Here is a 27,982-nt window from a genome sequence, read left to right on the forward strand (position 1 = left end):
GCAGGGGGGGTTGGACTAGATGACCCTCAGGGTCCCTTTCCAATTCTACAATTCTATGAGCCTTATGTATGCTTACTATATATACCAGCTGCTTCTGGGCCTGCGAAGTTGCGAGACGGTATCTGAATCACACAGGGGGGAACTACGCCCGCCTGGGACAACAAGCCCTTTTGGCGGCGCCTCTACTCCACGTCTTATGGCAATCTCACGACGGGAGGTTGGGCGCGGCTGCTGCTGCCATTACGGCGCCACCCTCTCCCGCGGGTTGGGGGGGGAGGAGTGACGTCGTCGTCCGTCGGCGCGCCTACTCCAGACATTACGGAAGATGTCTGCGCGCTGAAAAGCCTTTTTCGCGGAGTCGCCGCTACACCCGCCACTACGGGCCGCGCTCCCCTGGCCGGTCCGGGCTTTGCGAGATGGCGGCCGAGATCCACTCGCGGCCTCAGAGCAGCCGGCCCGCCCTGCTGAGCAAGATCGAGGGGCACCAGGACGCCGTCAGCGCCGCGCTCATCATCCCCAAGGAGGACGGCATCATCACCGCCAGCGAGGACAGGTGAGAGGGGGACGCCCCGGAGACCCCTTCCCCGCTGCGGGCGGCGGGAGGCGCTTCCCCCGGGCGAGGGTCGCCCGAGCCCCGGGCGCGGGACGAAGGGTCCCTCCGCTGCCTCCGCACCCACCCCCGGGCCCCGCAACCTATTTTTTCCTTTGCAGAGACCCGCCTCTTTCCTCCCCCTTTATGAGGGGAAGCGCAGCTCCTGAGCATGAGTCTTTTTTTCTTTTGGAGGGGCAGCAAGAATTGGGAGTGGTTGGCTCTTATTTTGTCGCCTCCCTTTTTTTTGGCTCTAAAATCTCTGGGTACAGAATTGCTATTGTGGGGCGGAGAGGAAAGGCGGAGGGACACGCCCCCTGCCCTCTTGCTTGGTTTTTTTGGGGTGGCTGGTCTGCCTCTGGTGGTGGTGTTCACACGCCACCACTCACCCACCCCAAACTGGAATAAAATCTGCAACAAAATGTAAGAGCATTTCTTTAAAGAAGGAAGAAAAAGTTTTTTAAACAGTAGGATCCTGTGCAAATGCCTACGCGAAGGAGGGTGGTGCCTTTTTCCTTTTAAAAGGGACACACACACACACACACACACACAAATATAAATATATATCTCAACACTAATATCCACATGCAGGGCCCTGGATGACAATGCTTCCGCGCTCCCTCCTTCCTCCCCAGAAAAATTCCCGGGGGAGGTAGCCATGCTAGCCTGCCACAGCAAACATGTGAGTTTGTGGTGGGATGGGAAGCCTTGTGAGACTTAACAGATTTGTTTCCTTGGTGGACTAGACCAGAACTTGCTTTGTCGGATGCAGGGAGAGCTGCATTCTTGGGCAGCGGCTGCACAGGTGGGTTTGCAAATGGGCACCGGAGATGGCTAAACAACGGACAACCCCTCCAAGGCTGTGAAATGCAAGGGGAAGTGTTGGGGGGGGGTCGTTTTATACCTTGCTATGCTGCAGAGAGCCCCCAGGACACATGCAAACTTGCAGGAAAGGAAAGAGCACCCCCCTTTTATCTCTCTCTCTCTCTGTTCTCCCTCTTCCAAAGATTCCAAAACTGGGGAGTGGTTTTGGCGCAACTTACCCAGTTTAGATGTCTGGTGTTGAGAGTGTGGGACATAAGAATGTAAGAGGAGCCTGCTGGATCAGGTGATCTAGTCCAGCATCCTGTTCTCACAGTGGCCAGCCAGATCCCTCTGGGAAGCTTGCAGGACATCCACACAATAACACTCATCCGTGGGGGAGTGGGAGTCAAATGGGGTGATCGGGTATTATCGTTGCTTGTCAGGTATTAATAACCAAAAGCTGTCTCCGATCCTACATCTATTCAGCCAGAAAATCTTCCTTTTTTGTTGCATAGAAGCCACAGCCGAACTGGATAAAAGGAGTAGTGTCAGGCCTTGGGTTGTGGCAGGCTTTCATACATGCACCCCAACTTCTCTATGTAAGTGAGGGGTGACCTCAGCGGCGACACTGTACAGTGGGGATGAAAAGAGTCCTGCATATGCATGAAGGCACATTTTTGTTGTTGGCTACATTACACATTTCAGGGGTGAGTTCTGATGTTTTCATAGAATCATAGAATTGGAAGGGACCCTGAGGATCATCTAGTCCAACCTCCTGCGATGCAGGAATATGCAGCTGTCACCTATGGGGATCAAACCTGCAACCTTGGCGTTGTCAGCACCATGCTCTAACCAACTGACCTGCCCAGGACTCCCATCTTCAAATGTAGGTTGTGTGATGAAGTCCTGGTGAATCCAGTCTCTAATGATACCCAAGGAGAGCCCTTAACCAGTCACCCCAGGATTGTTTGGAGAGAAGCAAGTGAGAATTGGAGGGGATGCGCACCAGTTTGGATAGACTGGTGACCTTCCCCCAATGGAGATAGAGAAACAGACAGGCCAATTTGCTCATTCTATTTGTAGAACTGCCAGAAAACCTTCAGCTTAGGGTAGAAAGGGCAACTTTGAGCTCCCCTGAGACAAAGCTGAGTTCTGTGCAACTTTAATGCTTGCATAACCTTATCTGATGATGGATTATATTCCTGAGTTATTCAGAGAACAAAATATAAAGGCTTTTCTGTCCACCCTCCCCATATTTCACATTATCCCTACATCAAAACACCCCCTGCCCTCTGTGTGCATGCACATGTGTTGGGTGTGTGTGTGTGTGGAGAGAGAAATGGTTGAATACTGGCACACTGCCTTGAAGCAGAAATAGCCCATCCCATTTACTCAGTCTGGGGAAGCGTCTGACTGTACAGAAATACTTTCTTCCTTCTGCTCTCCCCTCACAAAGACAAAGAGCACTCATAATCCAGCACAAATACTTTTTCGCATTGGTTTGGTTGCTTTAAAAAAACCCATTTTTGTGTCTCCTTAGCCCCTTCAGTCCTTCTTTGCCCTACTCTGGCCTGTGAATTTGTTCCTTGAAATCTTCTCTGACCACTCTTTATTTTGCACCTTTGATTTGCATGGCTGAGTTACAGAGTCAAGTGCTTTATAGCCAAAGTTTAGATTATCTGCTTTGCTTTTGCATCCTGCTTTGCGCTAACAACATAATTTGCACATGTTCTTCAAGTTGTGTATTGCCAGCTGCCAACCAGCAGGTTACATCGATGTTCAAATTGCCTTTGTCTTCATCGTGATGGAGCAGAATTTATAGAGGAATATACATGTTAGTCTTTTAAGCAGATGGTGCACAAGAGAGTGCGTAGAGAAAACCGCCCCACAAAGCTGTGCTTAAGCAATCAAGATAATAATCGGTTTCATCAGACCAAAGGGTTAATTGGTGCTAGTTCCGAAAGCCCTTGGGGATTACAGCATCTGTTGCACAGGATTACATTTAAGCTAAGAGAAGAATGCATGTTTCCTCAAAGTGGATGAACAATGTGGCTCGGCAATACCAGATGAAGCATTTTGATTCTTGGCTTGTTATTCCAAGCAGTGCTTGAAGTGTGCAGAGGGGAGGTCACTCTTGTTGTTACTCACACAGGAGGAAATTCAGCAGCACCCAGCAGTGTCATGCACCTTGGGGCCTTGGCCACGCATGCCATCCATCTCATGTCATCCGAGAACTAGGATGGGGGTAGTGGCCAGGTGTGAGTGGTCAGCTGGCAAATCCACCATTCCAGTTGCACCTCAGCCACAAACCTGTTCAGTCTCTATTCTCTGATTGTGTATATTCGTTGCCATTTTTGTTGTCAAATGCTCAGATTCTTTTTTTTAATGCTGTTTCGATGCATTGTGTTATTGTGCTCATTCAACAACAATGCCCATACGCTGCAATGCATTAAAAAATATCATGATTAGGATTTCTCAAAAAATGTTGTCATGGGGGTAGAAGTCTGTTACCTTCGCAGTTATCACCGGAATTGTTAAAACATAGTGTGTATTCACAAAGCACCCAAAGAACTGTTCAATTCCACTTCCTTCAATTACTGTATTTTTCGCCCTATAGGACGCAGTTTTTCCCCTCCAAAAATGAAGGGGAAATGTGTGTGCATCCTATGGGGCGAATGCAGGCTTTCGCTGAAGCCTGGAGAACAAGAGGGGTCGGTGCGCACCGACCCCTCTCGCTCTCCAGGCTTCAGGAAGCTATCCGCAAGCCTTGGGAGCCCGGCGGGAGTGCCCGCCGGGCTCCCAAGGCTTGCAGGCAGCAGGCAGCAGCCTGAAGCATGGGGCGTGCTCCAGAGCACGCCCCATGTTTCGGGCAGATGTCCACAAGCCTTGTGAGCAGCAGCCTGTTCTGGGGGCTGGGGTCGGGGGAAGCCCAGGCTTCCCCCGCCCCAGCCCCGCGGCGGGGGGGGGGATAATTTTTTTTAAAAAATTCCACCCAAAAAAACTAGATGCGTCCTATGGGCCAGTGCGCCCTATAGGACGAAAAATACGGTGTTTCATCCTGAAATCAGTCTCTCCATATTTCATCCATCTTCTTTCAATGTACTTCTCACTACACACCTTTTCTCTTGAGCTTTTATTTATTTTGCAGCATTCACCCTTGCCAGTTATGAGAATGGCAAGTTTAGGGCTTTCTGACTTAACAATCATTCTTCCGAGTCAAGTACAAAAGCTTGGTGAGCTTTGTAGCCGAGTCAGGATTTGAACACGTTCCCCATATCCATTCCCTACCCTGAAGGTCAGGGATGGGGAACTTCAGGCCTGGGGTGGATAGGGCCTTGAATGTGGCTCTCCAGTCCTCTCTGTCTGGCCCGTGGGACTTCTCCCAGTTGTGCCCCCTCTTAAGCCACACTCTTCACCAGCCCTGCTTTGCCACCACCTTTGAATGTTCTTGTCTGGCTAGAATGTGCCCTTAAATTGTGATAATGCCTTTTGCTTGCCTGGGTGGAAAATGGAGAAGAATGTGTGAGTGTGAAGAAGCTAGCCCACTGTACAAAGGTACAATTCACACTTCATTGCTTTGACCACTTTGTCTGTGGCCTGCCCACCACTGGCATGTGATACCCTCTTCCAGTTGCCCAAGTGGGAATATGAAAAATGTCCCCTACGCCTCCTCCAAGTGCTGGACCATGTTAGTTTTCTGCTATATGATACACTTCAAAGGTATGGAGGTAACGTCCCTGTTTCTGGTCTTCCCTCTAATCTGAGCCTAGGGATACATTTGAGACCACAAGTAGGCCACAATAAAAGGACTGCATGTATTTTCGTGGCCCTAATTCTCTGTACCAGTTATACTGTATATCTTAGAACCAGCATGAAAATGAGCAAGTCATACTGAAAAGCCAAAGATTATAAAAGTATTATATAGCTGTGGTGTTATGGCTCATAAAAAGTCAGCTGATAGGTCACTGATATAGTACAGCAGAGGAAGCACAAGGAAATAGCCAGGATTAAAATAAATGACTCCTTTTAATACTGGTGTGTCTGGTAGACATAAATTAAGATACATACTTGCCTGAAAGCACTTGAAATATTACTTTCCATGTTTCAGTGCAAAATGTTTCTTTTTTCTTTCCTTAAATTCACAGGACAATTAGAGTATGGCTGAAGAGGGACAGTGGTCAGTACTGGCCCAGCATTTACCACACAATGTCATGTAAGTAAGTACAGACACTGCTTTGTTGATATCATTGGTTGAGTGTGTCTCTTGTGCAAATCTAGGAAGTTGATGTATGTTATGTCCTGCTGTTTTGGGTACTACTGTTAATGTTTTGTACAGTGGAACCTTGTGTTACGAACGGGATCCGTTCTGGAGACCCGTCCGTAACATGGAACTGACGCAAGCCAAAGCGCCATGTCTGTGCACACGCTTGGCGCGATTTAGCGCTTCTGCGCATGCGTAAGCGGCAAAACCCAGAAGTAACCCGTTCCGGTACTTCCAGGTTGCTGCGGGATGCAGCACGAAAACACGTAACCCCAAGCAGACGCAACATGAGGTATGACTGTATAGTGGTTTCAGTGTGTGATGTTAAATCTTTTTCTTTATAATTATTATTGCTACAATGCATTTTGTCATGTTGCAGACCGCTCTGTGAGAAAAAGGGTAGAACAATAATAGTATTTATCAGTATAGTAGTAGGCATGAAAGTAGCAGTAGATGGCTGTTATTGTCAATCAGGATGAAGGCATTTGTTTTAATTCCTTGTTGCTTGATCCTTTTGTGGCTCCTGTCTGTGCTCTTTCTGACTCCTTTAAAGGCTTTTGCTGGTGCTTCCTCAGTAGGCTTGTTTTAGCAGCCTGCCTGTTGATCCACGAGATCGTCTTGTGACCCATGTAGGAACATTACAGCTGGAGGAAACTGACAAATGCAAGAACATCATTCATGTTCTGTGAAGTTGCATGAGATTAAGTTTTCTGCTTCTGGGAAGTTCAGTTACTTATCTAGCTCTACCTATCTAGTATATTTTCCAAATCGGTTTTAACTTTGCTAATAGAATGACTTGCTTTGTTTAACCATTTTTGTTGTTGCTTAAATGAACTTCTAGTCAACCCAAAAGAGAAGAGAGGGAAAGAGAAGAATGCTGCTGTTGTTTTTCCCCACCAAGCTGATAATTGAAACCAGAACCTCATTTTAGCTGGGTCATCTTAACATTAAGTCAAACCTAACAAAGGCTTTTGCTTTTAAATATGATTGCCAACTGTAGAGGGAAAACAGCTTGGCTTTCTCTTTTGCCTCTAACAGCAGTTTCATCCATTAAAAAAATCAGCAGATACTTTTCATAATATGCAGAAAAGCACAATCACTAATGTTTTCAGATTCAACTGCTGTTTAAGCATAAGAGCATTAAGGCAGTGCTCTCTAAGAATCCTATGGCGAGATACTAAGGCTGCAATCTTATATACTCTTTCCTTCTGAGTAGACATGCCTAGGGCTGTGCTTTTGAAACAGAGGGTTTTCTGTGGAAATTCTTCTGGTTTTCCTTGGAAGAAACATGGATGGATAAGAATTTCACTGCAAAACATTGCCTAATGTTGATAATGCTTCGACTGGCAAAAATATTTGATTTAGATTCATTCCTATGTAAAAATTATTTTGTAAATGTGTATTTCTTTGGGCAGCTCCCTGTTCCACCATGGCTTATCATCATGACAGCAGGCGGATATTTGTGGGTCAAGATAATGGAGCCATTATGGTCAGTATTCAATACGCTTTTTAAGTACTGAGTGCTAGAGTCCTGTCTAGTCAAGTTGCATGGGATCAATTCCAATCTGTTACCTCCGAGGATGACCCGGGTCAACGTACAGCCCAGACACTCAGGTTCAGCGCTGAGGGCCCTCTGGCGGTTCCCTCACCGTGAGAAGCGAAGTTACAGGGAACTAGGCAGAGGGCCTTCTCAGTAGTGGCACCCACCCTGTGGAAAACCCTCGCATCAGATTTCAAGGAAATAAACAAATATATGACTTTTAGAATACATCTGAAGGCAACTCTGTATTGGGAAATTTTTTATGTCTAATGTTTTACAATTTTTTAATGTATTTTTACGTATTGTAAGCTGCCCAGAATGACTGGATATTATTTATACCCAGCAGGGTATAAGTAATAAAGTTGTTGTTAGTTATTGTTATATTATATTATATTATATTATATTATATTATATTATATTAATTTATTTATTATTTATTATTATTATTATTAATTAAACTCATGCTAAAAATGAGCCTTGCAGTCTTGAATGCATGCATCAGAATACTGTTCCTGCTGAGCTCTCACCCCCCCCCCCAAATATATTAAAAATATATACACTGGGAACAGTTGCTCATGGCCTTTCCTTTCCCAAGACTCCTAAAGGAGCAGATTATGGAGCTCCCAATTGTACGGATAGAAATTCATGCGCTGGTAGGTTTCAGGCTGATTTTCATGGCCTCCAGTTGTGCTTGTTTTCAGTCCACCTAAAGCTGCGAGGGGAAGCGGTAGTGTTAAGCCATCAGGACCAAACAGTGACTGATTTAGGTGGTGCAGAGGCTGGTTCAATTGGTACGGCTGCCAGACTGCTGTGAACACAGGGGTCTCTGTATTTCCTTAAGATCCTTCCTGGCCTCCCAGGTAGAGCTGACCTACATCTTTAGAAAAGCACCTGGAAGGCCCAGGACTTGAGATAACCAGGCTAGAGGTGGGAGAATTGTATTCTCAAGCAGCCTTGTGTCAGAAACACCCTTCTAGGGAACACGCTGAGCAGGAGAAAAGTTTCCAGCTTGCTGTTCCTCAGGGGTAGGTATCTTCTGTATAGATTCTTTTTAAAAAATATGCAGTGGAGCCTTCCAATGAGCACTTACCTCGCTTACATTCTGAAATTGTACAGGCCCAGAAGATGTAATTTGTAGATTGGCATTTTGCTGTGTTCCATTCACTTGGGTACAGATGCATGTCCTCTTGGATGTTTTCTGCATTTGTTGGCTATTTGAGTTGTTAATATTCTGTTGGGAGCTGCCCAGAGTGGCTGGGGAAACCCAGTCAGATGGGCAGGGTGTGGGTGTGTGCGTGTATTATTATTATTATTATTATTGACTCTTATTTAAAATAGGGATAATGTAGCAGTTTGTATAGGACCATATCCCTTATTATTATTTACTGTTTTCTTAGTGCTGTACAGCACTTCTTACGTTATCCCTGAGATCGTTCTTCAAAATCCTAATGAAGCTGAATGGATGGCAGTTGAAGACCACCTAAACATTCCTCCATATGAAAGCACAGCTTAAATAGATGGAAATCCCTTGCAGCTTTTCTTATTGTGTCACCTGAGCCTGCCTGATCTTGAGAGAAGATTGTGCCTCTTTCTCTTAATAACAGCTTGGTTGCTTGGTTTCAGGAGTTTCATATCTCGGAAGACTTCAATAAGATGAACTTTGTCAAGACTTACCCAGGTAATGAATCAGCAAAGTGTGCATTATCTTTTCCCCCAGAGGGGGGAAATTTTAGATCAATGGCTTGTAATGTATGACCTGTCTTAACTTGCATCAGATTATTATTGTCCCTGTTTTGAGACACAACTGACTATCTACCTATGTGAGCCGAAATCATACATTCCGTAACTTAAGTATCGAAAACAAAATAGAAAATGGTAAAATATGTTTTAATGATGGGTAACCATTAGGTTTCAGAAAGGTTGGATCCAGACTATGCAATAATCAGGGCAGGTTAGTTGTGACTAATTTCAGGCCCTTTGATTTTCAGTGGAACAGAAAATCATGAAAGCACGATTAACTTGGTGTGGGGCTAAGTAGTGGTAATTACCAATTTAACTTCTGTCCATCGCTGGCTTTTCCTTCCATTTTATGGGTTCTGAGGCCACTTGTGGGATGGGCTTGACCTAACATTCTTTAAGCAACTGTTCTCTGCTGCTCTGTGGATGATTCTGAGCTCAGACACCTAATCACAGAACATTTACCTGGTGGGGCCATACAGTTTGGTTACAAACAGTGACCAGGCTTCTGACTTCATCTGATCTTCCAGCTCCTCTCTTCAGTTCCAGCTAAATCAGTTGCAGCTTTGCCAGGGGTCATGGGGGATCAACGGATCAGGAAGAAAGTCTGCATGGAACAGTGTAGGGAGGACACCTGGGTGCACATTATGCTCCATTCTGGGGAGCATGTGCACAGGGAAGGGACGGGGGAACATTTGACGGCTCCATTTGAAAGCAGCCTTTTTGGATTGCAAGGCCATCCCCATTGAAACAGACCTATCTTATGATGTGTCACTCTTTCTACAAATGCGAATGTTGGCTTTGAGAGAGACCTTGTGTTAAAATGACAACAAAAGAGTCTCTATGTCACGGCAGATGACGCTTGTCTATTCCAATATAATGCTTTTCTCTATTCCAACTAATTTCATAGTGGTTCTCCCCCAATGCTCCCTCCTTCGATCACCTGATCTGATTCACTGTTTAATCTCATTTGCAATCACATATGTGCTTCACCTAAGCTGTTGTTTTGCCATAATGGAGACTGACCTTCATGTGAAGGATGTGACTCACCGCAAGAAGCCTTTAAATAAATGAACTCCTGGCAAATTGGGGGGGGGGGCAGAAAATGCACACTGTTGTTCAAACAATCATAGCAAAGTCAATGCCTTCCCAAAAAACTTAAATTTGTTTTCCAGGAAGGCCAGCCATCTTTGGAGTCTTCCATGTGTACTTCAGAACAAAGTTTGCATTCAACAGTTTTGTGCCTTGACTTTTGCTTCTCTCTCCTTCCACCATAAATGCCTCAGGAGGCCCACAAATTAAATGGGAGCCTGGCTGCAAGTTATTTTCCTCCCTATCTTTTGTTGATAATACTGGCTGCATTGCTGTGGGTGCAGTCACTGGTATTATGTCTGTCAGCATTTTTTTTTCCTCCTGAAAAAGCATGGGGTGCCACAGTTGGTTCTGGGACTGCAGACAAACCTTACGTTCCTCTTCTCGCCCCCTTTCCCTGACAGCCATCGTATAAGATGGAAACAAGGCTTAAATGTATGGATTGAACGAGTCACCTGTAGAGCAATGCATCCTGCAAAAATATTCTCTTCTTTTGTGTCTCTGCAGCTCATCAGAACAGAGTATCTGCGGTCATCTTCTGCTTGGAAGCCGAGTGGGTTATCAGCACCGGCCACGATAAATGTGTCAGCTGGATGTGTACCAGAAGTGGAAACATGCTGGGACGACATTATTTCACCTCCTGGGCTTCTTGCCTACAGTATCTTTCAGAGTAATTGTATCATAGCAGAAGTTGGAGTTTCTGAAGGTTTATTTAAAGTGTGCCCAAAGCTCAGTCGCTCTACTGCACAATTCTATATTCATTTTGAATAGCCTCTGCCAAAAGAGTGGAAGTGTTTTAAGTGACTCTTTCTGCTGTTAGATTTCATTAGTGTAAGAGCTTTTAAAGAGTCTACTGTAGCTAGCAGGTTGAGGAAGTACTAGTCACTGTTGCCGTATGTAATATTTGTTTGGCAATTCAGCAGTCTCAGGTTAGGTGCCACATGTGCTTCAGAAATCCTCTTCAAGTGTTCCGCAAACACATGATGGGTGGGGGTGCTTGAGGACCAGCATGTAATAATAATAATAATAATAATAATATATTTATACCCCGCCCATCTGGCTGGGTTTCCCCAGCAACTCTGGGTGACTCCCAACAAAATGTTAAAAATACAATATGCTACCCCTGCTCTGATCGTCATCTGTTAGTTGAAGGGCGAATGCATTCCTGAGTTCATTGAGGCTCACCGTGCATTTTAGAACCCTTATTTTCTAGGATTCTAAAAATGTGCAGGGAGCCTCCATGAGTACAGGATTGCAGAACCACTTTGCTTTCATATGTAATGCCTGAAGGAGGCTACAAGCTGCTGGCAGTGCTAGGTGCTGTCTTCATTCAGTGTTAGGAGTGACAATCTGTAATCCGTAAGGTGTTCTCTTTATATCCAAAGGGTCACTTTGGTGTTGATGCTCACCGACCATAGAATGAAAAAGCAGGGTGTGCACACTTAGGCATTGGCTGGGAGGTTAAAAAAATTATTTCACACCAGTTTATTGTATTAGGTGGGTGGACAAGTAGGGAATATCTGTCAATCATTCTGTCCAGTCACCTTTCTCACCCCTCCAGCCTATTGCTGAAGACACAACCCTTTCTGGTGGAACAGAGTGTTATAGCACACAGTTCTGCTATTTAGTATATTTTAGAACTATGTATTCATCTAGGCATAGCATGTTGGGAAGGACATCAAAGACATGCCGCGATCATTGCTAATCCAAAATCGGCAGCCCTCTCTTGTGGCACTTTAAAGACTACATTTTAAAAATAATAATGATTGGATTTTATAAGTTTTTAGTGGCATAAGCTTTCCTGGGCTGCATTCTTCCCCAGGTTGCATCTTTATCACAGTTGTTTTAAATATGTTTTTTTATTGTTTTATTGCTTGTTGTTTGCCGCCCTGGGCTCTTGGGAAGAAGGATGGGATATAAGTTTAATAATAATACAGTTCACTTCATTGAATGTCAGCTGTCTACTCCACGAAAACTGGATGACATGATATGTTAGCCTTCAAGGTGCTACAAGACTCTTAGTTCTGTTTACTGTGGGAGACTAAGACAGCTACTCCCCTGGGAGTTTCCTTTAGGTGTTGAGTTAGTTTATGAGAGAGCTGTGATTTTAACCCAGGTCATATAGGTTCACTCTGTCCAGTAAATCATTCTGACTCTGAACTTTACTGAGAATCTAGCATGGTTTTCCCAGAAAGCATCATCTTTATCTTTTGGGGGAGAGAGAAAGTAAAGACTTCCTTTTCCTCAGCAGGGTTTTCCTTCTCCTTATTGTCACACACTGTTTGCTGGAGTCATTAATAGCAGGACAGATTATTATTTCACTACCCTTGTCAAGAGCTTCTGAAATATAGCAGCTAATGAGCCAGTTAGAGACAGTTAAGCAAACATGAAACGTTGCAGCATGGGCAGTCAAGAGTATTGCCTACTCCATAAAAGCAAACACTGACAATATTACACAAGTAATGGAATAATGCTGGTAATGAGGCTGGCCAACAGGCTGACTCAGTGCATACATTGCCAGTCTTCATTTGTGGCAACCGCTCCCCCTCACCCAACTACCCCCTTTTCGATATGTGGTTTGCGAGCCAAGTCTTCAAAGTGTGAAGTAGCACACAGTGCAGTGTGCTGGCCTTGGTTTTGTTTCGGATCTGCCCAATTCAGAAGGAGGCAGCAGTGAAGCACAGCTCTTCTGTTCCTGCTCAGGAGTGACCCCCGTGCCACAGCTTGGATTTCCGTGCTTGTAGACCTTGCAGTAATTTTATACGTACAGTGGTACCTCAGGTTACAGACGCTTCAGGTTACATACTCCACTAAGCCAGAAATAGTGCTTCAGGTTAAGAACTTTGCTTCAGGATAAGAACAGAAATCGTGCTCTGGCGGCGCGGCGGCAGCAGGAGGCCCCATTAGCTAAAGTGGTGCTTCAGGTTAAGAACAGTTCCAGGTTAAGAACGGACCTCCAGAACGAATTAAGTACTTAACCCGAGGTACCACTGTAGAAAGATAAATGGGAACCAGAAGGGAAGAGGAGAAATGTCTCCACTCCCATTAAATTTGGACCAGGCACAGCCAGTGCTGTTTTTCTAGGGGGGCGGGTAGTGCCAGAGCTCACTTTGAACTTCTCCCTTGTTCTCTTAGAATGGCAGTGGTGCCTACCTGAGAGGTGCCAGAGCTGAGCTCCAGCTGGGAGGAAAAAAGGCCCGGGCACGACAGTTTTGGAATCGGACTTGCTTTAAGGTTGCGATAAAGCTCTTAAGTCGGGGAGGAGGGACCTGAGATTCCTGGATTGCAGGAAGTTGCTCTAGCCTGCTGCATAAAGGTCTAATTGTTTGTCTGCTTGCTTTTCCCTCTGGCCTTACCTGCCACTGGCAGGTGGCCCCCAGAAGGAATTGTGACCCTACAGGTGACAGGTTTACCCACTCCTGCTCTAAGCAGTCCAGCACATCCTTGCTTGTATCTTGGAATAAACATGATGGGCTCAGGCACCACTCAGAGCCCCCCAGGTGGCAAGGTCTCCCTTCTCCCTTTCCACAGGAGAGAACTGTAAGTGATTCCTCCTCAGCCTCGTGCTGGTTAGACTCTTACTATGCCTGTTGTGGTCACACCTGCTCTCTCCTCCTCCACCAACTTGCTCGCATCACGAAGTCCCTTAAGTCTTTTTACTGACACCGTCCTGCTGTTCCGTCACCTGGGAGACGGATCTAGCACTCCTCACACCTTCATGGTGTCATGCTTGTTTTTCTTACCCAGCTAGTGCAGCTGCCGATCGCATGGTCGGCGGTTCGAATCCCCGCGGCGGGGTGCGCTCCCGCTGCTCGGTCCCAGTGCCTGCCACCCTAGCAGTTCGAAAGCACCTCCGGGTGCAAGTAGATAAATAGGGACCGCTTACTAGCGGGAAGGTAAACGGCGTTTCCGTGTGTGCTGTGCTGGCTTGCCAGAGCAGCTTTGTCACGCTGGTCACGTGACCCGGAATTGTCTGCGGACAGCGCTGGCTCCCGGCCTCTAGAGTGAGATGAGCGCACAACCCTAGAGTCTGTCAAGACTGGCCCGTACGGGCAGGGGTACCTTTACCTTTACCTTTTAGTCTAGCTGCATCTTGGCAGTAGAGCGTTTCCCGTGTTTAACTCATACCCCAGAATGATCAGACTAATTACCCCTCTTAAGTTTTAGAACCTTGGGTGACAGCGACATGGCTTTTAAAATGGTTGCGGAGGTCAAGAGCCTCGTTTGCTTGAACTAAAAGCAGCATCTAGTAAGATCTCTTCTAGTTTAGTGAGAGCCAGTGTGGTGTAGTGGTTAAGAGTGGTAGACTCGTAATCTGGTGAACCGGGTTCGATTCCCCGCTCCTCCACATGCAGCTGCTGGGTGACCTTGGGCTAGTCACACTTCTCTGAAGTCTCTCAGCCTCACAGAGTGTTTGTTATGAGGGAGGAAGGGAAAGGAGATTGTTAGCTGCTTTGAGACTCCTTAGGGCAGTGATAAAGCGGGATATCAAATCCAAACTCCTCCTCTTCTAGTTTAGGCACACCTTCAACTTTGGTTTTTATAGCACTTTGGGACAAACTAGACTCCTTTTTACAACCATCATTTTACGCTCTGCCTCTGTGCTGCTTGAGCAGTTGACGCATGAAAGCTACTCCTTGACTTGGCTGCGCTAAGATACGACTTTGAAACCCAGCATGCCTTTGTCGGAGACTATTCTGGGCAGATCACGCTCCTGAAACTTGAACAGAGCACGTGCTCGGTTATCACAACTCTCAAGGGTCATGAAGGTAAATATATATGTATGTATGTATGTATGTATGTATGTATATCTTTTTCTAATTGTTTTTCCTCCTGAAATGAGATTAATTATAAATATATGTAACTAGACCTTCCCTGAATTCTTAGGGTGAGTGGCACTAAGTGCCCTCCCTGCTAACCTATGAAGTGTTCTGAACAGGAATGTGGTTGCCAGCAATTGTGCTGCTTTCTCAAATGACTGGGCATTAGGCGGTATTGAGTCTATGGCCAAGAGGGGTGTCGGAGAGGATGACCTGTCACATTTGTAAGCAGACCCAAACCAACTTCTCTTTACCTTCAAAACTTTCTTCCTAATGTCTCAACAAATGAAACTGATTTGTAAAAATGTTACATGGGGAGGGGGGAATGAGAGAGAGACATTGCACACACTTTTGTAAATCAAGAAAATATTTAATAATAATAAAAAAAAACTTAGGGTGTAGTAAAGAGTTTTAGGCACCAGATGGCAGGCTTTCAAGGGTTGACCCTCTGGCAGTTCATAGAAAGCAATAGATATAATGTACTGTCCCTGCTGTGTGACTGACACACATTTGCATTAAGTGAGAATGGGAACTGGGGATTATTTCTCCTTTTGTTAGTTTTCCTCCCTTCTTCCGTTGCGGAATCCACGGTGGTGCACACATGGTTCTCAGGTGGCCTCTCATCCATGCTCTCACCGGACTCAGGCCTGCTCAGCTTCAGCAATCTTGTATGCCTTCAGATCTGACTGACACATGAGGACTCATTGAGGACTTGAACTGTCTATCATAGAGACCATCAAGAACATTGTTTCCCCCACCCAGCCTAGTCCCTCTCATTAACCCCCCCCCCCCGGCCAGTTTTGTCATGGCCATGTGCAGTGATACATGGCTCGCTGTGACAAGTATTTCTCCCCACCCTGGTAAGCTGCTATCCATCTCCTCAGCCTATTGCTGCGGGTGAAGGTAGTGGGTGGGAACCGACAGGTTGGAATGCAAATTCGGACTTTGGTTCCTAGTTTCAAAAGTTGAGACAACCCTCCCCAAAGGTCTATTCCTGCACCCTGCTTTGGCACTACAGGGTTCAGAGTGGCTTATTTATAGTTCACATTTACATCCAGACACTGCCAAACATCTTAGCGTCAACCCTAAGCCACCACATGTGCCTTCAGACCATTATCTGAAGCAGAGGTCTGTGTGTGTGGTTGGTTATCTCTTATTGTGTGCTAACAGTGATGTATGGGCCTGCCAGAGCAGATAATTAGTTGCACAGCTACACACACTGAGAAAAATGAGGACCAACACTGATTAACTTATTCAGCTGTGCTCCAGTGAAAATTGCCCGTTTCTATGTACCTTTATAGTAGACTGTGAATGCCAGACAATAAGAATTATGTGGAAATGGTCAATACTGGGGCTCTGCTATACAAACAAGGACAGCGGGGCAAACTCTAATCACAGCTGGCTCAGATAAACAGGCCTGATAAAGATGCTGGCTACTGAGAGTCAATTTCAGAGGTTGTTTGTATGAAGCAAGCTTGAAAAACTCTACTTTGTTTGAAGGCATAATTTGGTAACCCAAGCGTGGACTTGCAGAGGACGTGATTTCTGGAAAACATTTTGGGGTCCCGTGAAATATTTCTATAGTCTCTCATCGTCTTCATTGCTTGTTATGAAGACTTTCTCACATGGCTGGCTTGTGCTGAACTTTTAAACCTAAGTTTAGGTGTGCTTGTCTGCTGTGCTGTTCAAGTCTGCTGCTTTGTGATTTATTACATGGTTTATGAAGCCAGGAATGATTGTCTAAACTAGGCAAATGTATCCCTTTGTAAAAGGGAAGATTTATACCTACCCTTTGGAAGTACAGCATTATATTCCAAGCCTGCCACTCCCATTTACCAGAAGTCTGAAGGTTCTCAAGCTAATGCACTTATTCCTTCTCCTCCCTAACCTAGGAAGCATTGCCTCCCTGTGGTGGGATCCGATTCAGCGGCTACTCTTCTCTGGAGCATCTGATAACAGCATAATCATGTGGGATATTGGAGGAAGGAGAGGTCGGACGCTTCTGCTTCAAGGCCATCAGTATGCTAACATTTTATTTTCCCAGCTCTTACTGCTGCTGGTTCAGTCCTTGGTTGTGTTAACATAGGGATGAGGAATACTACATTGTACTTTCTTTGAGCACCATCTGTGCTATGCCTTTAAAGCAGCATGAGACCACTTTAAACAGTCCTGGCTTTCCCCCAAAGAATCCTGGGAGCTGTAGTTTGTTCAGCATGCTAAGCACTGTTAGCAGACCCCCTACTCCCCTCACAGAGCTATAGTTCCCAGAGTGGTTTAATCAATCAGTCCTCCTTCCCAGGGAACTCTGGGAATTGTAGTTCTGTGACTACATACAAAACTGTTGAAAAGCACTACATACCAAAATTTTGCAGGGTTGGGGGGCAGTATCTGGTATTTGAAATTAATAAATGAAATTAACAAAATGGGTAAAAATTTACTTCTCTGGTCAAATCAGCTGTCCCTTTGTTTACAAATGAAACAGTAATATAAACAGGAAGGAGAGCATGAGAATGTCTGTGGTGATAATGGGGGTTTCACTGTAACTTCCATTAGTAGCATTGTGCACACCCCTTCTTTCAAAAACAACAAAACTTAAGGCCATGTGACTCGTGTGGCATCAGGGAAAGCTTCCTGTCAGCATGAATCTTTAAGAAGCCTAAGATGGAAACAAAATTTCAAGAGACGGAAATCGTTTCAACTGCAGCCTGCAGAAACATGGCTAAGGTTCTGTATCAGTTTTAAATACTGAAATGGAGAATGCTTTTTGTTTATTTGCTGTACAGTGACAAAGTTCAGGCCCTTTGCTACCTCCAGCTCACACGACAACTGGTTTCTTGTTCAGCTGATGGAGGGATCACAGTCTGGAATATGGATATTAGCCGAGAAGAGGTAGGAATTGCCACCAGGCCCAAAGGCTTTATCTCATTTCCCTTGAGTGCAGATAAGAAGCTAAGGTCCCATAGCCATGATGCTCTAGTTCTGCTCAGATTTCTGCGTTCTCTTCACAGGCCTCCCACTTATAGGCAGTTAGCTAGGGAAAATTATTATTATAATATTTATTTATTTATACATACATACATACCCCGCCCATCTGGCTGGGTTTCCCCGGCCACTCTGGGCGGTTCCCAACAGAATATTAAAAACATGATAATACATCAAACATTAAAAACTTCCCCAAACAGGGCTGCCTTCAGATGTCTTCTAAAAGTCAGATAGTTAAATACTCCCTTCTCACAGTGAGGGAACTGCCAGAAGGCCCTCAGAACTGGACCTTAGTGTCCGGGCTGAATGATGGGGGTGGAGACGCTCCATCAGATATACTGGGCCAAGGCTGTTTAGGGCTTTAAAGGTCAGCACCAACACTTTGAATTGTGCTCAGAAATGTACTGGGAGCCAATGTAGCTCTTCCAGGACCGGTGTTATATGGTCTCAGCTGCCACTCCCAGTCACCAGTCTAGCTGCCGCGTTCAACATCACAGTAATATGATCGTTTGATGGGCACAAGCATTTCTGCTTCCCAGATGGAACCAAACTCCCCTCTTCTTCTGCACACTGGTGTGGGGTTTTTCCCAACCCTCTGGAGCAGATTAGGGGGAGGAGAAGCTCTCTTGCTCTAGCACGAGTATATACTGGCCTCCACTATCATACTGTGTTAGCTGAATCCAGCCATAAGCAGATTCTACTTGTGGGCATGTTGCATTTATTTATAGTCATTCTTACAGGCCTCAGTCACCTACTGAGGAATCTTGGTTAAAGGGATTTTGATACTTAAGGAATGACCAGACTGCTTGTTTTCGGATAGTTCTTTTAAAAAGCAAATAAATAGGGGAAGGGGGGGGGAGCTTTGTTGTTGTCACATTTTCAAGTTTTTTTTCAGCAGCTACAAAGGCTAAAACCTTCTTAAACTCAAGGTCAGGTAGTGACAAGCCCACAGGGTGTGCCAAGGTAGCTTTCAGGCAATAAGTGCAACTTGAATTGCTCTGCTTCTATTAGTGTATGGAAGACTTGCATTTAGCTGGACCTCCGGTGTCTGCCTATAGGGAAGCAGGTGGGGGGAAATCTGGTCCTTCCATGGGTTTCTGAGCCGCCCCAATATGGAGTGAGGACAGGAATAGAAGCTGATTCATATACAGAAGAGAGGTCCAGGCAACAGCTCAGTTAATTGCTTTAAGTGGCATCTATAGTGCTCAGAAACGAGGACAGGACATGTTTAACGTCAGGTTATGAGTGAAAAACGGAAGGCATGATTATTTGACTGTGGAATGCTTCAGTTTTTCCAATTATGCGGTATCTCTTCTTAATCATCCAGACACTGAAAACTGGGGAGCTTCGAAGCCTGCAGCAGGCTAATAATTCAGATGTGGCAAAGGGAGGCTTCCTCATTAGCGTGGTGGAAACGGAAAATGCCACAGCTAAGGGCAAAGTGGGGGAGGCACACAAAGATCTGGGAGACAAGGCCCCATTTCATTAATTCCTCATGGACGCAGCTTGACACTAAATTGGACTAATTACATCTGGAGGGTGGCGGTTTTTACGAGGCAGGCTTGCGTTTTGGGGACTTTTCACAGCTCCTCTCAGTTGAAGGTCTTAATCGCATTTCTAGCTTTGTTGCTAGCGCAAAGCAATAAATAAACAAAGGTTAATAAATAAACACCCTTAATTCCAGTGACATTTATGGGATTTGGGGGAAGCGGGTTTCTCCCCTTTTGCAACAACATGTTTAAACGTTTTCCGTTGCCTCTTCTGCTCCCAGGCCCCTCAGTGGTTGGAAAGCGATTCCTGTCAGAAATGCGAGCAGCCTTTCTTCTGGAACATAAAGCAGATGTGGGACACAAAGACTCTGGGGCTGAGGCAGGTGAGTGTCCTCCCACCTGCAAAGTATTTTGGTGCCGGCCATGTATGGCGTTGGCAGGAAGGATTAATGTTTAGTGCCGTACTTGGATCAGGCCTAATTTAAGCACTAGGAGTGCCCCATCTCCCTTCGATCTAATTGAAACGAGAACGGATGCAATGTTTGACTTACAAAGTCCAAAATAGTCTGGACCAGTGTTTTAAGGACCATTTTCTTCCATATCAACTTGGCTATCAAGCTCTTAATCTGAGGGTTTTTTTCTTGAGTTGCTCACTGTTTGGAGGCTAGAGAGGCTAGAACTAGAGAGGGAGTCTGTGGTGAATCTCCCCTCCCCAAAACCACAGTTGGCTGCAGCTAATAATTGGAAGCGCTGTGGTAATTTGGCTTTTTTATTTTGCTTGGTTTATAGTTTTCCATCTTTCTTTTTCCTGCTTTTCAATTCTCTCACCCAGCATCACTGTAGGAAATGTGGCAAGGCAGTCTGTGGAAAATGCAGCACAAAACGCTCCAGCTATCCAGTGATGGGCTTTGAATTCCAGGTCCGGGTCTGTGACGCCTGTTTTGATTCAATCAAAGACGAAGAGTGAGTATGATTAGAAAAGACGCCTTTGTTTTCAGTGATTTTTTTTTTAATTAACCGAAGGACATTGTATACAATACAAACCAAACCAAAGAAAATCCCAAAAGGGAAAGGGGAAAAAAAGTATACACTAATTATGAGCCAGATTATGTAAAGCTCTACTCAAATATTCATTGCTTTGCTTTCCTAGCTGTCAGCTGAGGCTTAAAAAAATAGAGAGCGAGAGCTTCAATATAGCGGGTGGCGCTGTGGTCTAAACCACTGAGACTCTTGGGCTTGCCGATCAGAAGGTTGGTGGTTTGAACTCCCACAACAGGGTGAGCTCCTGTTGCTCTCTTCCAGCTCCTGCCAACCTAGCAGTTTGAAAGCACACCAGTGAATATAGATACGTAAATAGGTACCACGGCGACTGGAAGATAAATGGCATTTCCATGCACTCTGGTTTCTGTCATGGTGTTCCATTGTGCCAGAAGCAGTTTAGTCATGCTGGCCACATGCCCTGGAAAGCTGTCTGTGGACAAAAGCCGGCTCCCTCAGCCTGAAAGCGAGATGAATGCTGCAACCCCATAGTCGCCTTTGACTGGACTTCACCATCCAGGGGTCCTTTACCTTTTTAGCTATATTCCACAATTTATTCATTAACAAACCAATGTTAGATATTATAAATGTATATATGACTTCTAACACCAATGATCTTTCATTGTAGTAGTTGTAGTTTGCTTCCAAATATTCCACAAACGTTGCAGGTTAGCAAACAAATCCTCTATGGCTAGTTAAAATGCAGCTTTCAGCTTTTAATTAGAAATTCAGTGAACCTTACAAGGCTGTTTTATCCTTTATCCTGAAGTAGGAACCTCATCAAAATAAAGAGCAAGGGAGTCCAGCACCTACCTGATTCTTCCTCCCCGTTTTCCTTTTTTCTGCATTTAGTTCTTTCCAGCTTCGGCTAGCAGTTTCAAATGCTGGAACTGAAGACACTTTCCTCCCCAACCTCCACCATCCCAACCTTGTTCTGTAAACAGAAATCCCTGCTTGCTCCTGTTTGTTAGCATTGGCAAGAGGGTCATCTTCCTGTCTCCCCACCCCTCTTGAATATGAGCTGTTAATCAAAGTAAAACTTAAAAACATCCCTGAGTGAGTCATTTATCTTATTATCACCTGCGTCACTTGCTAGAGCAGGAAAGGCCTGTTGCTATAATTATCCTGCTGTGTGGAGTCTAGTTAAACATTGGAACTCATTCTCCCATCACAAAGCAAATGAGAGCTGATACCTCATCAGTTCATGCGAATTCCTATCGACCACCACTTACTGATGTTCTGGAAGTATCCTCTGTAAGATATCAGGCCAATCAAATAACCTTTTTTGACCTCACTGGGCTCATGGCACCACAGTTGCCCTCCCCAACCTGTTGAGTTGTCCAAAATATTTGGAGGGTTACAGGTTGAGGACGGATGTGCTACAGCATTTGCACCAGTCCATGCCTAACAGCATAGAGAATAAAACCAGTCATTAAAAAAAAAATAGGAAGAAACGTGTGGGTTACAATTACTGATCTTCTCATTGTACAGAGGTTTTCACAGATCAGCAGTGGATTCAAAGGTCTGAAGGTTTCACTCTTGAATATTTAGAGCTTAATAGGACCTTAATGAACTGGTCAGTTCTCCAAATGTCATTCCTATGCTGAGGCTGATCCTGAACTTGACACATTAACTTTTCAGAAATCTCATTTCCCTGAAGTGTCTTTCTGTCTTGAAGCAATTTCCTGTGCCTGGTTTGAGAAACGTCTAGCAAGTGGCCCTTATTTAAACTCATTTTTCTCCCCTCTTCAAGCCGCACTTCTCTGGCAACTTTTCATGAAGGAAAACATAACATTTCCCATATGTCCATGGACATCTCAAGGGGACTTATGGTGACATGTGGAAGCGATCGTGTAGTGAAGGTATGATTCTCTCCCCCCTCCCCATCTGTCTTTGCCAAGACCTGCAAGTAGCTTACACAGTTTCCAAAAGGTAGTAGATATGAAAATATTCAGAGGAGCTAAGGGGAATTCCCAAATAAACAGCAGAACCTTGAGGTCAACCAAATGTTTTGGATAGACTTAATAGTGTTGTTCTGCAGAGATACAGGAAGCAGGGTGTTTTGGTCTACTAAAACTGTTGAGCCATTCTGCCTTTGATGGGTAGGACAAAGTTATCTAGTTGCTTTTCAGGAAATATAGTTGTATCTTGGATCTCAAACGCCTTGGCTCCTGAACAAATTGGCTCCTGAATGACCGAAACCTGGAAGTGACTGTTCCAGTTTTCAAACGTTCTTTTGGAAGCCGGATGTCCGACGGGGTTTCTGGGGCTTCCGATTGGCTGCAGGAGCTTCCTGCAGCCAATCAGAAGCCATGCTTTGGTTTCCGAATGTTTTGGAAGTCGAATGGAACAGATTCCATTCGACTTCCAAGGTACAACTGTACCTCCTTTAGCTCCACACCTTTGATCTGAGGTTGTTATTGCCCTGGCTGCCTTTGAACCATTTTTGTAGGATTCATTGAAGTGGAGAAAGTGCCATCCTTCCCCTTTAGCTCTGTACAGATGCTTCTGGATCAAATCACTGTGTGGGATCCAACATTAGTCCTACTCAGTGTAGACCCTTTGAAGTTAGTGGACTTAAATGGGTCAACTCTGAATAGTCAGTGTCAGATATCATCTGTTGGAACTGAAGCGGAAGCAGTAATATTTCTAGCTAGGAATCTGCAGTAAATTAAAATGGGAGTGACTGTGTTTAATCAATGGGGATCATGTAACATTTCTCTGTGTTTTAAGCACCTAAGTATTGGCTTGTTGCACATGGCTAAATAATGAACACTGTCTCCAGTGACTTCCAACTAGAAAACCTTTGATAAGTTCACAAGCAGGGCATGATGGAAGTAGCTAGCATCCTGTTACCGTGCTACCTTTGTAGTTCTTAGCTGTCGCCAACCACCAGACACTGGGCAACTTGTCCTCTGTTTTGATTAATCTTTATAAGAATTTCCTTAATAATCTCACAAGCCAAATTGTTTTCTGAACAAGTGGACTGTTGAATCTCCAGACGTTTATTGTTTACTTCCCATTTCCCCCCCAAAGTATTAGAAATCCTCCAGCATTTTAAGAATTAATAGTTATGAAGCATTCCCCCCCCCTTTTATATAAAAAAGTTATGCCCACAGAAGGAAGATCTATGCCCTTGAAGGATAAAATGCCCCTTAAGTTCCCAATTTAGGCTACTTTAGCTTTGGAAAGATTAGAATCAAAACAACCTTTTCTGTTCCATCCTTATTACTTGATAACCTGAATTCAGTGTAGAATATTTGGTGTGTCAGGTAATGGTGTGTTTGCAGCACTGAAGTGACCTCCCCAGGGTGCAAGCCTGGGCAGTGTGTATGGAGATCCTGGACTGCCCAGACGACAGGACGCCTCTCTTGGCCTTGCTGGTGTTCTCCAAAGGAAAGGAAACCATTGCATTTGGCAGCAGCTTGGCTGCAGGAGTTGCCAGAAGGAAGTGTACAAGGCACCATCCAACCATCTTAGGGTCTCTACTCCGGATTTGTGTAGGGTTTACTCCTTAGCCTTTTCTTCTCCTGAAGATGTCCCGCAAGGCAGTGGGTACTGATTTTTTCCTTGGGGTTTACTCCTGAAGCCTTTCTCACAAATGAGTGTAACTGCAAGGTAGCAGAGGTATCGAATCAGAGTTTTCCTTCTCCTAAATGGGCTACCTTCCAATGTTGACGAGCCCCATCTGCCCCTCATTTCCCCTTACATCTCATGCTTTGCATAGTACAAGTGTCAAGGAAAAAGCTTGTAATACGCAACGTAGAATTCATCTGTGGTATAAAATACTACAGTTGTACCTTGGTTCTCGAATTTAATCCATTCCAGGAGTCCATTCGACTCCTGAAACGGTTTGAAAAACAAGGCGTGGCTTCCTACTGGCTGCAGGAGCGTCCCACAGCCAATCCGAAGCCGCTTCGGACGTTCAGCTTCCAAAAAACGTTCGCAAACGGGAACAGTCACTTCCAGGTTTGTGACGTTCGGGAACCGATTTGTTCGACAACTAAGGTGTTCGACTACCAAAGTATGACTGCAGAGTTAAATAACCAACCAGCTTATGCAAAATAGTGCAAAATAGTGTCATTGTTCTTAGATTCTATTCATGTGTTGCCTGCTGAATTGCGCCCCCCCCCCCATTTTGGTCACCTTTATCTGACAGAAAGGTGGGATAAATCACTGGTCTGAAACTGCTGGGTCGCCACCTGTCTTACGAAGGGTCTCAACAGCAGCCCTGCCACCAATCATGTTGTTGGCATCCGTCTGTCTCAGGAGACAATGAAGGAGTGAGCTTTCGGGGGTGAAGTCAAACCGTTGGAAAGACTGAAACCACTGAACCTCTTGGGCTTGCTGATCAGAAGGTTGGCGGTTCAAATCCTTGTCATGGGGTGACCTCCCGTTGCTCGGTCCCAGCTCCTGCCAACCTAGCAGTTTGAAAGCACGCCAAAAAAAGTGCAAATAGATAAATAGGTACCACTCCGGCGGGAAGGTAAACATAGCTGTCAACTTTTCCCTTTTATTGCGAGGAATCCTATTTGGAATAAGGGAATTTCCCTATAAAAAAGGGAAACTTGACAGCTATGAAGGTAAACGGTGTTTCTGTGCGCTGCTCTGGTTTCGGTGTTCTGTTGCGCCAGAAGCGGCTTAGTCATGCTGGCCACATGACCCGGAAAAACTGTCAATACGTGTTTGAACTGCAGGCAACTCTAGAGTTTGAACATGTTGGGTCTGCTGCCATATGTCACAGAGTCTTACTTTGCTTCTGCATCTCCTCCTTCAGATATGGGACATGACACCAGTAGTGGGCTGTGGCCTTGCGACCGGCTTCGCTTCCCGCTGACCTCGGCCTGCCGAGTTAATGTACCCGAAGCACCAAATGGATAACACTCCCTTCTGTGATTCTTGCCACCAAAATGCCGGCTGCTTGACTCTGTGAACTCTGCTTTTCCCAAGATGGACAGCCTTCTTGTGTGTCTGTGTGTGAGAGAGTGGAGCAGAATTCTTCTGTAATGCTTACCAGGAACAGCGGAGCCTGCCCAACTACAAGTTCACAGCCTATGGAATGAACGCAGAAAAGGCTTTAAGTGCAAAAAAAACCAACCACAACTCCTTGCCTAGAGAGACCACTCCTCATTCGATTTACTTGTAGTCTTCAATGTGTGCTTTTTCTCTGCTGAAATAATACTGTACAGTGGCAAAGGGTTAAAATGAGTGTAGTGACAACAGAGTGTGCAAATAGTTGTAACTTATTCTCCGTCCTTGTAAACCATCCCTGTAGGCTAGTTTTATCTTCTGAACAGCCGCTGTGAAGGCTGCCTCACAAACATAAGAATATATACCTTTTGACGGAAAGAAGAAAGCACCTCTTCACCTCAAAGCAGCATTGCAATAAGGGTGAGAAAATGGATAAGATTTTTTGGGTGGAGAATTTTCTATGAATTCTGTTTATTCTTTCAAAGTTGTTCAGACTGAGAATTACGTCAAGTTGTCTTGAGAATTTTTGTATCTGGCCAAAATCATGACTTTTTTTCTGTAACACTAAAAGCAAGTTGATGTGTCTTGTCGTATGCCTTACATGTAAATAGAGGCTGTGTGAACTCAACAACCTGCACACTTTGAGTGAACTAGTTGTTGTGTTCTTTCCGCTCCCCAGATGATGGCGCTTCCTGCATTCCCCCCCTTAAAAAGTCATAATAATGGAGAAGTGTGTGTCACTTTGATCTTACTTTCTTCAGCCAGTGCTGAGCATGCTTTTGAAAACATTTCAGCAATAACTAATTTTGTTGTGGAGTGGGGTGGGGGCGCATAGATAAGAGCTCCTGCACTTAAAAATGGATGAGATGAGTAGCAGTGGAAAGTTGTGAGATTAAAGATGCCCGCAAACTTTGAGAATGAAACCGATTTGTCACGTTGCGCTACAGCAGTATAAGGAGAAGGGAATGATCCTTTGTAACCTGAGCACCATTTCAAGTCACCTCTCTGTTCATTTGCTTCATTGGCACTGTTGAGTTTAAATTTTTGGAGTAAATGTAGCTTTGTGAAATCGGGCCGGTGCGATCGCTAGCATTAATGGGATAAAATCATTGCCTAAAAGCCTGTGTAAGATCCACGGCAAGGGTTAGTTCATGCAGGCTAATAGATCTGAACTGCTCGTTTTCCCTCCGATCAGGTAGCAATATCTCTTGTCTCAATGTATAGTATCTCTAGGGGTATTTTCTGGAAATGTTGTACTAAAGCGGGGGTGGGGAGAGCTATTTGGTGTTTGCCATGAAAAACTTTCATAAGGCCAGTGTTAATTGTATACTGTTTTATAAGTGTGTAAATCGCTAAAGAATCAAGTCTTTTAAGTGTTTTGTGTTAGGGAGATGCATATGAGGACGGGCAGTATAATATTCTGAGGTGAAATGTTGTGTTTGCTGATGATCACACTAGGACTTAGATCAATGCTATGTGCTGCAGTTATGTGCAAGATTTGAGTTACTTCATTAGAATGAAAACTCAGGAAAAAAAGATGCAGTTGATCATTTTAGGGTCAAGGCGCGGGGAGGAAAAACATGAAGGCAGCAGTTTTGCCTGCATCCTAACATAAAGTTTGAAGAGTAGCACAATCTTCATAGAGAACAGTTTTCTCTCTTGAGTTGATGCGTTCTGGGAAGAAGATGGCCTCACTGAACCAGTAAACTTGTACTACTCATTGCCTTATTGGAATGCATGAAAAGTGGAACTGCACTTGTATGGATTAAACCAGAGTCAGTTCACCTCAGTGCCCAGAGGAAAAGTTTTCTTTATCTGGAAATGCACATCTTGTGTTTTGAAAACTACCCGACTTGAAAGCATTTGTTATATCTCTACCCCACCTCCCCTCAAAAAATTGCCTTAGAGCATATGTTCCCTTTTCCTCTCTTGGAAACCTGGGATAACTGGCAGCAAGGGAGGGGGGCACCCATTGTTTCAGCATTGATAGTTGACCCTACAGAATAAATTCTCCAACTTGATTGGCTACTTTTTCGGTTACTAGCTGCATAGACCACAGAATAAGAATTTCCACCTCTTGGCAACTGCACTTAGACTCTTCTGTGAGTATTTTGCCAAAGGATGCTGAATTTGCTCCGTGACTGAATAATTTTTATTTTATTCTATATTTTGGTAATTTGGAGAATTTGACATTAAGGTGTTGTGAGAGAGATTTTGTTGGGAAAACACAAGTTTGTTTGCATAATTCAAAACACGGGAGTTCTCCAAAGTCGTCAAACCCTTCCCTGAAAACTTAGATTGTGTGTTTCTATAGAAAACAGTTTTGGGGTGAGCAGAAGGACAAACACAATGCTGTGCAATGTAACAATAACGGTCCCAGTAATTTTAAATGTGCAATTACTTTGACTTGATTTGACACACTTACCTAGTCCCCCCCCCCCCAATTAAAGCCTTTCTTTATGTGGGAGCAACAAGTACTAATGTATCTTTTGTCCGATAGCTGTATTCTGTGAAATACTGTATCCTTTGTTATCTGAGACTCTGTTATGGCTGTTCTTCGTTCTCCCTCCTGTCTTTTGGAAGAAAAAAAACTTTGAATATTGTACAATTAAAAAAAAAAGAATATTTCCTGATAGTATTCCCCTTCGCCTCTCTGTT

At 44.7% G+C, this 27,982-nt stretch overlaps 1 protein-coding gene across 2 annotated transcripts; it reads left to right on the forward strand.

Annotated features, from left to right (window-relative positions):
* The first annotated feature begins 329 nt into the window (after positions 1 to 329).
* On the forward strand, positions 330 to 27,962 carry WDFY1 (WD repeat and FYVE domain containing 1). 2 transcript variants are annotated; one of them, XM_081006962.1, is made up of 12 exons: positions 330 to 553; positions 5,539 to 5,606; positions 7,070 to 7,143; positions 8,818 to 8,872; positions 10,531 to 10,681; positions 14,680 to 14,792; positions 16,736 to 16,862; positions 17,627 to 17,732; positions 19,597 to 19,698; positions 20,148 to 20,278; positions 22,107 to 22,215; positions 25,131 to 27,962. In XM_081006962.1, the coding sequence occupies exons 1-12, from the start codon at positions 417 to 419 to the stop codon at positions 25,188 to 25,190; spliced, it is 1,233 nt and encodes a 410-aa protein (XP_080863088.1). In that variant the 5' UTR covers positions 330 to 416; the 3' UTR covers positions 25,191 to 27,962. The 2 variants fall into 2 exon arrangements, with proteins under 2 accessions (XP_080863088.1, XP_080863089.1); XM_081006963.1 differs by having other exon boundaries at positions 536 to 553; positions 5,539 to 5,610.
* Positions 27,963 to 27,982: the final 20 nt, after the last annotated feature.

Source organism: Podarcis pityusensis, assembly GCF_964106645.2.
Source record: "Podarcis pityusensis genome assembly, chromosome: 5".
Taxonomy (NCBI): domain Eukaryota; kingdom Metazoa; phylum Chordata; class Lepidosauria; order Squamata; family Lacertidae; genus Podarcis; species Podarcis pityusensis.